The 12,580-nt window shown below is 35.2% G+C and overlaps 1 protein-coding gene across 5 annotated transcripts in view; it reads left to right on the top strand.

Moving 5' to 3' along the window:
• Positions 1–1,197: 1,197 nt before the first annotated feature.
• Positions 1,198–12,580, top strand: part of LOC136038867 (uncharacterized) — a 30,079-nt gene continuing 18,696 nt past the window's right edge. For 2 of the 5 annotated variants that reach the window (XM_065722324.1, XM_065722328.1), the window contains exons 1-2: positions 1,235–1,365; positions 8,266–8,467. In XM_065722324.1, coding sequence (XP_065578396.1) covers positions 8,273–8,467 — 195 coding nt within the window. In that variant the 5' untranslated portion in view covers positions 1,235–1,365; positions 8,266–8,272. Of the gene's footprint in view, positions 1,386–8,265; positions 8,468–12,580 lie in introns of all 5 variants that reach the window. The other 3 variants (XM_065722327.1, XM_065722329.1, XM_065722325.1) reach the window with 3 other exon arrangements.

Here is a 12,580-nt window from a genome sequence, read left to right as displayed (position 1 = left end):
AGGTCATTAACAAATTTCCGTATGTCGGGAAATTCCTTAGAGAGGCTATTTACAATAACAGGAAAAAGAAGGGGACCTAGGAGAGTACCTTGAGGTACTCCATTATGGACAGGTAAGGAACTGGAATAATGTAGATAGCTTCAAAGACCACACAGCCTTTCCATGACGAAAGTATAACAGCTCAAAATACGGATGAAACCTTTTAATTGACAGTGAACAGATATATAGAATTCTTAACTGGATATTTCGAACACATATACAGCGTTCATCATCAGCAGTAAAACTAAAAGACATCAATAAAAACAAACAAAATTTATACCCAATAAACTAATTACATGATATAGTTTATTGCTCTTATTCTTTTTCAATACAACAGCGGAAGCAAATCTAATTCAAGTTATGATAATTTACTGAGGTCAAACAAAGTAAACCTAATTTCACCTAAGAGCTATGACCTCTGTCCACCTAATATATCAGATAAATCTAATAAACTGGAACTGTAAAGGCCAAAGAGATTTGCTTCCGCTGTTGCATTGAAAAAAATGCATTGAAAAATTGAAAAAAGTGATGTGGACTTTTGGGAGTGATGTGAGTAAAGGGAGGTTTGGGGATAGTCTGAATTGGGTAACGTGATTTGAGGGGTTTAGTTGCCAGTTATGCGTACGTACGTGGGACGAGGGAAACTTTCAAGGGATGGATTTCTGGGGTATGAATCTCTGCATTGATTATGCAGGGGAATAAGACTGGAAGTTGACTGGATCACGACTAAGGGGAAAACAGGGATACAAGAATTACTCCTTGAATATTGTAATGCTGGGTTGAAAGGCATAATTCTGTGACTACAAGGATTCGTTGAGTAAAACAACAGGTATCATGAAAACGCAGATACAGATAAAAGCCGACGCTACTGTTCACTGAATATAAAGACACTAAAAATTTTGAAAAAAACTCTTGATCTTATGTATTTTGAGTGTTATTGCTTGTGTTGTGTTTTCCTCAAACTTGGGTTTGTCATTATAGTACTTGCCCACAGAGTTCTAATGGAATTTAAAGCACTCATGTTTTTATTCACATATCAACAATATGCCGTTTGGGGTTCGAATATTTATTTCGGATTCCTACTTAATAAGAAAAATTGGCGTCGGTCGGCAGCGCGCCACTGTTTCCCCTAAAAATCAGCTATGCGCTATGGAAAGATAATTGGTGTACCATTTTGCTATCGACAACTACGTTTCAAAGCATAAGAAGAAGAAAGAGATCTGAAATTTTAAATCCAAGGGTTATCTTCCTGTGATATTGGGCTTTAACACAATCACCAACAAAGACCTTTATTTTTGTACCTTGTAAATAAAATAGGACACTCTTGTGAGTTCGGTTAGAGCATGGTATATGAAAACTGTGTAACTTGTATTCTGAGGTTTTTATTAGGCTAGACTTAAACAAGTTCTTTGGCCTTGTTGATGTCAGGCTGTAGTTTGTTTAGGCATTAATGACTAAGTGGTTACATTTTAAAGCATATAAGTAATAAACCTCAAAAGGTCAATAATTTAATATATTTTTTGTTGTCCATAGGAGTATAAAAATATAAAATAGCTTAAAGGTATTTTAATGTCAGTAAAACTAGTATATAGGTTCCTCCCTGCCAAGGGTTAAAACTGCCACTAGGATAGTAATAGAATAAAACACAATAATCTGTTTAAAAAAACACTCTGCATGTTATAAAGGTGATAATTTTATTGTTTTCCTGGCAAAATTCTAGTTTAGGGGCTTCTTGCTATCTTGTAAAGTGGTTGAGCTTGATGATTAAAACTCTTAGGAATGCACCAGAGTCTTAAAAATCTCTGGGTAATATATTTTGATGTAACTAACCTCTGCTATTTCTCCTTCCATAAGGTTCTGACCTCTGACTATCTTTAACAATCTTTACATTATAGACTAAAAGTTAAAATTTACATAATATAGGCTATCTCCTGCTCAAGTGAGGCATAAGAAAAGTGTTTGAACCTCATACTGCAGCTTGCTTACTTTTGAAAGATTTTAAAGATCTAAAAGCCTTTTCTTAACTTTTTTGAAAAAATAGACATGGCTTAACTGAAATAAAAAAATTACATTTTCAAAAAATAAAGTCAGTGAAATTGAAAACCTATAATCTAAGCAAAAATTTGGTCAACACATCCTCTCCTCTTTTTAAAGCCGTACTGTTTGCCTCCTTAAGGTGTTTCTACAACATACTTAAGTTTAAAAAGTATCCCAGTAGAAATCAACCAAATTTCTTTATAATTTCCACACTAACTATTATCTTCTTTCTTATAAAGGGTTTTAATTAGTTTTTCTAAAATTACTTGGTGCTTCTTTTTTTCTAAAATTATATTCATAATGAACAAAAGAACAAAAGTATTATTTTTTAATCCCTTTAGTCTAGCTTAAATTCATCCTCACAAATAAATTGTTTTCTCATACTTTTCTGTATCAGCTCCTCTAACCTTATCATATTCTTATAGGTTTAACGCATTCTTAAAATATTCAGGTCATATCTTTTTAACACTTTTTTATCACTAGTCAAGGCTCTGTTCCTATCTTAAACTAGAACCAGTCCAGTTTAGACACTCCCTCTCAGTTTTTAACAACTATATGCATAAAGAATGTTCTAAAGAAACAAAGCTGCAGGATCAGATAACCTACAACCCAGACTATTAAAACAAGCAGTTGAACAAATTGCTGAGCCAGTAGCAGTGATGTTTAAAATATCACCTATTTTCAAAGTTCTCCCATTTGACTAGAAGAAGGCCAACATCAAGTCCACCTTCAAGAAAGGGAGAAAGGACCAAGCCATTAATTATCACCCTATAAGTCTTACTCCTTTTGTATACAAGGTCCTTAACAGTATCATGAATGATGCACTGGTCTCTCATCTTGAAAGAAATCAGTCACTTTCAAAAAGTCAGCATGGTTTCCATAAAAGTTGCTCAATCAACACAAACCTCATTGATTCATATGACTTTGTGAACAGACTCTTAGATGATGGCCTTCTAGTGGGTGTCATATTGCTTGATCAATCAAAAGCCTTTAATAAGGTACAAAATCAAGTTTTTCTCCTGAAACTATAAGCATGCAGTGTGTATGAGGATATACTTCCATGGAAAATCTTACTGAAAGAGCTCAAAGGGTAGTAGTTTATGATGCCACTGTTAAAATTGTTCATTCTAATGAAACTCCTGTAATTAGCAGAGTTCCACAGGGTGCAATCATGGGGCTTATGTTGTTCAGCATATATATTAACAACTATCCAACTCACATGAAAAAACCAATGGGACTATATGCTGATGGTTGCAATCACTTAGGACAGGCTCAAATTAGCCCCAATCATTCAACAATGCAAGCAGATTTAGATGAACTATGTAGATGGTCATCTGATTGGGGTTTGCAGTTCAATATGTTGAATGCAAAGTTGTGCATCTGGGACACAACAATCCTAGATAGCCTTACTATATTGGAGATGACCTACTTGAAGCTATACATGAGGAGAAAGACCTTGGGTTTATTGGAGATAAAAAACTCAAGTTCCTTGGCTACATGCAAGCTCAAGTTGCTTAAGAAAACCAAGCTCTAGGGCTCATAAAACAAAGATTTACCACTAGGAAGCCATGAGGGGTCTTGAAGCTGTACAAACCTTATGTATGTCCACATCCGGAATTTGGAATGACCCTAGTGTCTCCCCATTATACAATGGATGTTAGAGCACTTGAGATTGCCCAAAGGCAAGCAACAAAGCTCCTATCAGTTTTGCAAGACAAGCCATATGAGCAATGCCTTGTGTCCCTCAAACTCCCCACCCTAGTCTATTAAACAAAGAGAGAAGATGAAATTGCTACTTGCAAACTGCTAGCAAATAACCTCTCAAGTCAAGTTTTCTCCTCATCCCTTGCAAGTACAAAACAAGGTAACACAAAAAGCTGCTAGTTTCCTGTTGCCATCAACATGAGTGCTAGCACTTCTTCTCTGTATGTTCTATCCCTCACTGAAACAGCCTCTCCAAAGCCATGATCCAGCCCCAAACCATAGACATGTTTGAGAAAGGAGTTGATCAGGACTTGACTAGTGCAGAGTGTAGGCTATCCTGGGATGTCAAACCATAGTCATGTCACACCACCAGCAAGATGTTTCACAGGAGGCTGGTCACCACCTTACCTTGCTGGACATGCTATTTAAGGTAAGACACCCCTGGGCTTTACAGTCCCTACTGGTGGTGATGATCTCTGTTTCATAGGCAGGAAATACAATGTAGGACTGGGGGCCAACCACCCTGGGCGTTTGCACAGCCTTGTTGTTTACTCTCCTTAGATTTCTCCAGGTACCTATCTAAAGCCAGGTTGACTCTGGTTGAGCTTACAGAGTCAAGCCACTGACTCCCATTCAAAACAAATAATGTGCAGCCACAAGACTCAAATCTCTGTCCTTGTAAACAAAGGATTTTAATTCTATCATGCTAACTACTTGGGTAAGACTAAGCCTGTAACTAAGTAAAATTCATCTGAGTTCCTACTATGTTAATCAGTTGATTTTACAGAGGCAGTCAGATGGCATAATAGTAAAATATTGTACTGGCATGTTAATAAATTGAAAGGGAATAGTCAATTTGGACTCTTCCCAGTTAAAAGTAAGAACAGAGCCACAATTAGTGAGAACAAAAAAAAAGTTCCTAGTAATATTAAGAAAACTCTAATTAAACCCCTCCAAATGAATGGTGATAAGAGTGAGTGGGTAATTATAGAGGCATTAACCTGGTTTCTGTAGGAAGCAAATTACTTAGTATGATGATAGTTTTTAGACTAAAGATGCTATGGCTAAAGTTTTAAGACAACAGTTTAGTTTTGGTAGAGTAGAGGATGCACCAAACAGATTTCCACTCTTAAATTAATTATTCAGAAGTGTCTGAGTAGTCAAATGCCTTTATTCTTCAGTTTTGTAGATTATGAGCATACAATTGATTCAGCTGATAGAAGAGTTTTAGCAGAGGTCCTATCCTTGTATGTTTTACCAGATAAATACATTAAAGTAATTAGTGCTATGTACAAAAATAACACTGCTGCAGTTAAAGTAAGAGGTGAGGTTAGTAACTGGTTTGATATTGAATGGGGAGCTAGGCAGGATTATGCTCTATATTCATTTGTATTGATCATTTTGACAAAGTTTGTTCTAAAGAGCACATCAAAGATTATGGGGGAACACAGAATCCAATGAGGAATTAAAAGTCTCCTAGACTTAGATTATGCTGATGATTTTGGTAAATTAAAGGAAAAGCTGGGGAAATGATTGAACTTTTAGAGGTTTTGCAAGTTCATGGTGTAAGAATAGGCTTGAAAATTAATGTCAAGAAGATTGAATCATCAAGACTGGGAATAAGTGCAGGGAAAGTGGTGAAATTGGATTTGGTTTGTACCTTGTTCTAAGGAGCACAGCAAAGGTAATGGGGGAACACAGACTCAAATGAGGAATTAACTGTCTCCTAGACTTAGATTTTACTGATGATTTTAGTAACTTAAATGAAAATGAATGAGCTTTTAAAGGTTTTGCAAGTTCATGGTGTAAGAATAAACTTGAACATTAATATCAAGAAGACTAAGTTGCTAAGACAGGGAATAAGTGGAGGTAAAGAGGGAAAGTTGGATAATGAAAAGTTGATTAAATAGTTTGCTTATCTGGCTTAGATAGTATTATTATTAAATATGATGGGTGCAGTGAAGATGTTCAAAGTAGAATAAAAAAGGATCAGGATGTTTTTTAATAGTCAAAAAAAGCTTGGAAGAATACCTTCATTTGCACCACACAGCAAAATAAAGTTCCATGCTGGATCTGTTCTACTCTGTGTCAATGATGATAATTTGGAAATTCATGGTGCTATTAGCCCAGGGAAACTGGATGGGAGAGTTTGTTGGAGAGATGCAATTTAATTCCACTTGTTAATAGTGACCATAATGTAGGTATGGTTCTGATAAATCATTCTCCAGCAGCATAAAGCTGTCCTAATTATATTCCCATGGCTTATTGTTCCATGCTTTGTCTAGTCTTGTCTTAAATGAGGCAGTAGTGGGTGCAGTTGTGGTCTCATCTTGAAGGTTGTTCCAGTTGTTGGAAATATGCTTGTTAAAAAGGTTGTGGTGCATTCTGGTTTTCCCCCTTTGCTTTGCTAGTGTTTGTGAGGGTTCTCTAGTGTTCTGTTGACCTGTATGTTATGCAAGGAGGGTGTTGTTTTGTTGACTATTATATTTGTTTGTCAGGATCATATCACATCTGCAACATTTGAAGACTAGAGTTGGTAGTTCTAGGTGCTCAGTGGTCAAGTATGGTTCTGCAGTGTTTCATGACAGTGGTCAAGTGTGGTTCTCAAAAATGAAAGAGGATTTGCTAGATGTTTTCCAGCAAAATTCTGGGAACATCCTTGTAGGGTGTGAAGTGGGACGTTTTGAATAGATTGGGATGGAAGAATGTCTACAGCTATTTTGACCTCTGGTGGCTTGGTATTGCAGTGAGTTAATAATAGTAGTAGTTACAGTAACACTAGTAGTCGTAGTATGCAAATAGTGCCTCTTGATTACTTCAGCAGCCCCCCTCCAACTCAACATACTCTGAAAGTTTTGACTTTATACCCTAACGTGTTCCTGAGATATCACTGATACATGCATATACTATGTTTTTGGTTTATTTCAACATCTCTCTCATTATTCCTAGAAAAGTTTACCTTAATGCCCTTAGCCTTAGTAATAGCACTAGTAGTAATTCTATTATGCAAATAGTGTCTTTTAATTAGTTCAACAACTCCTCAACATGCCCTGAAAGTCTCAATTGAATACCCTAAGATGTTCCTGAGATATTGCTGATAAATTGTTTGGACAACCTGTATACACATAGTGTGTTTTGGTTTAGTTCAATACCCCCCTCAACATTCCCTGAGAATTGCACCTTCATACCATTCAAAAATGGTATTTACACCTTCATACCATTCAGTCCATTAAAAAATGGACTTGATCAATTCTGGAGAGAACGTTTATATTCGCATGACTGCTAGAACAAGACTTTAACTTTGAACATCTAGAGAGTGTCTGACAGGGAAGTTTTCTGACAGGGAAGACACTGGACACTTTAAGTTAATACACTTGTCTTTATTTGTATCAGTATCAGCAATAGTAGTGTGCCCATTTTGCTTGTTGGTTAATTCAATATGCCCTGGAAGTTCCAACTCAGTACCCTAAGCTGTTCTTGAGACAACACATTAAACCCTTTTGAGAACCTGCATACACATGGTTTGGACTGATTTTACTTCAATGTCTCTCTAAACATTCCCTATTAGTTTCATCTTAGTGCAATTACACATCTTGGAGTCTCAGGATCAGACTGTTTTTTTTTCTTTTTCAATAACAAATCCTATATTTAACAGGGAATAGACTACATAATTTACAGCTCTTGTCCCAAGAGCTGTAGAGAGTCAGGTCATCCCTGGAAGCATAGATGTTAAAACTTTCTGCTATCTTGAACAAAATGGCTATATCAAAATGCCTTTAGGATCAGATGTCCTTAGGTGAAGGATAGCAAATAGATTTTTGAGAATGGGGCTGGTTGTGCTGCGGGCACTCAAACTTTTGATTTCAAGCCAAATGAGGCTCCCCTGAAGTTTCTACAATAAATTCTTCCATATGAAGTGGCCTGGTAAAAAAATATATTGAAGCCATATTGCTCTTTGTTAGGCAGTGCTAATGTGATGCCTATGATGGGTAATTTATCTACATGGATAGAATATACCTTCAAACCAGGCCTAATACGATTTCCATACATTAATGCATGTTTTTACACCCCTAATGAGCAGAATATTTTCTCTTTTTTTTACAAAACCTAGTGGATAAGATAGCCTTTCCAATATGTGTGCTCATTTAGTTCTACATTTATATTAGTACAGTCAAATAAAATTAACATTACTATATTAATAGGGGCTCTGCCTAAAAAAAAAAAAAAAAAAAAAAAAAAAAAAAAAAAAATCCTGTAAAAATAAACATAGAATACAATGTATAACATATGATTCATGTGTGCATAGCTGTAGTACCATAGCAAGTTAATGTTTCTTGCTCTGTAGCCCTGAGACTGGTCCTTTTAATCATGTCATGGAGTAAAAAAGACATAACACATCAGGCTCTAGATAAGAAGGAAGGGGTGGTTTGGTTTGAGCACAATCTCAAATTTTCACTATTTTTTATATTTTTACTTATTTTTCAGATACACAATGAGCACAAAAAAGTCATATGCACCCAGCATTGCTGGGACTGGGTCAATTTATTCTATGGCCACAACTGTAAGAACTGGTATGTCCAGATCAGTGAAATCATTAAGAGTCCCGTGGTATAAAAAACCAATTGTTCAAGATGCAGTGATCACTGACATACAAAATGGGGCAAATTATAATGCCATTTTTTGTGTGGTAAGTAATTTGATGAAAATGCTGTTAAATAGTAAGATCTGTATTTACATATAAATTTGAAAAGGCCACTCAAAATTATGTATAAACAAGTATAGGCACATTATTTTGATTAGTGTGTAAGAATTACTAATTTGATGTTTTATATCATATTCAAGTTTAAAAAAAGAAAACAAGAACGCAGATTTTTTTTATGCAAAAATTTAATCTGCAGTTCATCCATCACACTGTGTTTTGAGAAGTGTTTTATGCTGCTTGAAATGTTTCTGGACTTCTGGTATACATTGTATGAATTTTAACTTAATTCACACAATGATGCTGTTGCAATACAAATAATGATTTCTGAAAGAACTTTCTCAAAGATGGCAAAGATTCCTTAGTATAGATGGTTGGTTGACTCTCTGTTTTCCATGTTATTGACAAAAACTGAAATGTAACAAGCATTGGGGATGGTGAACAAGGATGGGGGAAGTATTTTATAAAAATTTTGAAAAATTGGACCTAATCAGGTATTTCCAATCCCTGCAGGGACACATGCTCATAGAAATCATTTATCAATAAAGCTGACAACATTTTATGCACCCTATTCAGCTATTGAAATATTCGAAAGTTGCAGTGTTGTCAATGCAGTACAAAATACCGTTTTTGGTACAACTTGAAAATACTGGCACAATGCAGTACATTTGGATATTTCATGGTACAACCCATAATTTCTGGTACGTTTGACTATATCTCCAAGCCGTCTCGTTGAGATTCAAGCCAACAAAATGGATTTTCATCAAGATGACACCAGATGAAATCACTAGATGTTCAATTAAATTCAAGATTGGTTTCTGAGAAAGGATGAAGATATTCTTGAAAAATTGTTTGCTTTTTAGTATATTTAAGTATTTTGTCTGTGAATTGGAAACTGATCTGAAATGCTATAACCATGCCACAAAGAATCTTTTGGGTACAGTTTGGTCAAAAAACTAGTACAGTTTAACTCAAAGCATTGGCAACACTGTTGGTAGGTAGTACGTCAGTAAGATAATGCTTGTGGAACAATAGCCTCGTGGTTATACTTGAAATGATAGCCTACTTTAAGTGCATTTAGTTTGAACTAAGGAGCAAAATAAGAGTGTTAGGATTTCTTTTTCAAATCCATATAAATGATCTCCAAATTTTTTGCCTTCAAGTGATGAGTTGCCAATATTGTTGGCAGATGATACAACAAGTAGTTTGAAGGTGGGATAAAAAGAGGGATTGTAACTGCCTTGGAAGCTGTTGCTCTGAGTGTAAGTTCTGGGTTAGCATTAATTGACTAATCTATAATCTAGAAGAATCAGAATTGGGATTTTTGGGAGAAGTACAAAGTCAGTGAACCATGTTATTTTGAATGTTAATATTGGGTCTTCTTTCTTAAAAAGAGTGTAAAAATCTATTCTTTTTAACGCATTAAGGATGTTGAAATCAGTAATAATTGACAAATAATTCATACTACACAACAAAACAAACTAGGTGATAATGTTTTGAATGGTTTTGAGACAGAATAATTTTGGCACATGTATGTTTCTGGGGTTTGAATTCACTGCAGGGTAATTTCTTCAGGCCAAAAAACAACAGAATATTAAAGTTTTCTGATTTCAGGATTCCCCAAAAGCCTCCCAAGAAAAAGGAAATTTATTATAATGAATGGCTAGAATTTGTTTTCCTTTTTTTTAACTCCCTCACGTTTGCAAAATAAGTTTTTTATATCCAAACTCACCTTTTCATCTCTAGTCTTGAATTTTTATTGCCTGTTTATACCACTGTGCAAAGGTTATGGTGCTCTTAAGTCCTTTGTTGATCTTGCTTTGATAATCTTGGTCATGGATTCTTGGTCTTGCTTCAATAATCTATCCTTGTTTTGAGTTTAATATTTACTTTAAACTTATTTTTTTTAGTCTCTACCCCCTCCCAAATCAGTCCAACAGGACCCTTAGAAAGACTGAAAAATCAACCTAAACAAGTAGCTTCTCTGTGTACACCCCCTCTCCCTAAAAAACTAGTTCAATAGCTCAACTAGTTCTCCTTTAAGGATGAGTCCATTTATGCAAGAGTAGCCTAGAGCTAGAATATCCGTCATTGATTATTTTGCTTTCCTGATCTTTGTCACTTGCCAATTAACATTTTTTTTCCTGATTTTCCTCTTTTTTTCAAACTTCCTTTTTTTAAAGAAAAAGTTTCATTTAAAAGGCCATGTATCTTTTTTGGTTCTTTTTGTTGCATTGTCTAGGAGTATTTTTCTAAAATAGAACTGTGATATAGTTAAAGGAAATTATATACAAAAGAATAAAAAAGTTTTTTTTTTACAAACTGGAAGTGATAGAAGATTTCTTTTTCAAGGAGGAAATATTCACACTACCTAAAGAACTGAAAAATAACAAGGCCTTATTTATGGATAGTGATGTAAGAGAATTTCTGAAGTATGGTGGTTGTGAAATCAGGTAAATTACTGAAGGCTATGGTTTAAAAAAAGAGAAGCACCTAGATCTTTTACCAGAACTTTAATTAAAACCCCCCTTTATAAGAAAGATGTTAACAGCAAGTATTAGCAAATGATACAGAAGTATTAGCATGATTTCAGTAGGAAGCAAATTATTTTGCGTGGTAGTACTTATTAAACTAAGGGAGACTGTAGATAAATAGCTAAAATTCTAGTTTAGCTACTTTTTGCTATCTTGGAAAGGGCTTAGGAAACTTTCAGGGATGGGCCTATAGACCAAAGTATGGTTTGGGAAAGAATTTTGAAGTGCCTACCTACATCCCTTCTCCCTCTAAAGGGCAGTGACCTTTGATGACCTCTAAACATCTTTGTGTTATGGAAGTAAAACCTAGCAAAACAGATCTTCTGCTTAAATGGAGTACGACAAAACTCTTTTCAGCTTCACAACTTTGTTCAATCTTAATTAATCGATCTATGAGATTTTAAGGATCTGCAAATACATTTCCTAAATTTATAAAAAAAAGAACAACTCATTGATATAGCTTAAAATTCTAGTCTAATAACAGGAATTGCATTTTCAGAACTAAAACCAGAGAAAAAGAAACTGATAACTAAAAATTAAATGGTAAATGTTGTTTTGCCAAAATTTCACTAGGTAAATTTCTAAGACTTTAGAAATATTCTTTAATATTCTATTGTTTCAGAACTAAAACCAGAGAAAAAGAAACTGATAACTCAAAATTAAGGTAAATGTTGTTTTGCCAAAATTTCACTAGGTAAATTTCTAAGACCTAGAAATCAGAAGAGGATTAACAAGAAAGCTTGGCAATACCTTCCCAGAGTATGTTTTTGGACACCCCTTTCCAAGACAGCAAAAAGGAGCTAATAGAGAAGAACAAAGTGATTTTAGACAGGGAAGAGGATACGTCACCTACATATTCACTCTTAGATTTTTCAAATACTTTCAAATTTAAAATATGGTCAATCTTTAAATGTAGGGAATATGTCACAATACAATGTTTCACCGTCTGTAGTAATACTTTGACTTATCCTGTATCTTTACTTAGACATCGCTATTGTGCTGTCTGTGGTTTTTTTTTCGCCTTTGGCCCGCTGATATCAACGCTATTTATTAACATGAATTGGCGAACCCCCAAACACATTAATTCAATAAAAAATCATAAATAATATTTAAATAAATCGCATATCTTATAAGTTGAGTACAACAAACTAAATCTTACCGAGTTAAAAATCCATTCAAAATTACGAACAAATGACTAGCAGAATATCCGAACCTCGGGTGTTATTCTTGTCATTAGCCCCGTTAATAGTCAATAGCCCTGGATCCCAGGTCTATTGACTAGCGCAATACCCGGGCCTCGGTTATCGCTCTAGTCATTAGCCCTGGTAGTAGTCAATAGCCCTGGGTCCCTGGGCTATTGACCTAGAGCTTGGTTCATTATGAGATTTAGTATCCTGTGCTGGGCGTTGGGGGAAGTGGAGGGGCGATACGTACTGCAACATTAGTGGTGAATCTGGCTGAAAAAAGCCAAGTGTATAAGACATTCGCCTTCTCCTTCTCGAAAGCTTGTTCACGCTGTACTACTGTCTTCTAGAGCAGCTCATTGCTGACAATTTTAGTAAAAGCC

This window comes from Artemia franciscana, chromosome 18 (genome assembly GCF_032884065.1).
Source record: "Artemia franciscana chromosome 18, ASM3288406v1, whole genome shotgun sequence".
Taxonomy (NCBI): Eukaryota; Metazoa; Arthropoda; class Branchiopoda; order Anostraca; family Artemiidae; genus Artemia; species Artemia franciscana.
Note: the sequence above shows the minus strand (reverse complement) of the source record. Positions and strands in the feature narration are given on the sequence as shown.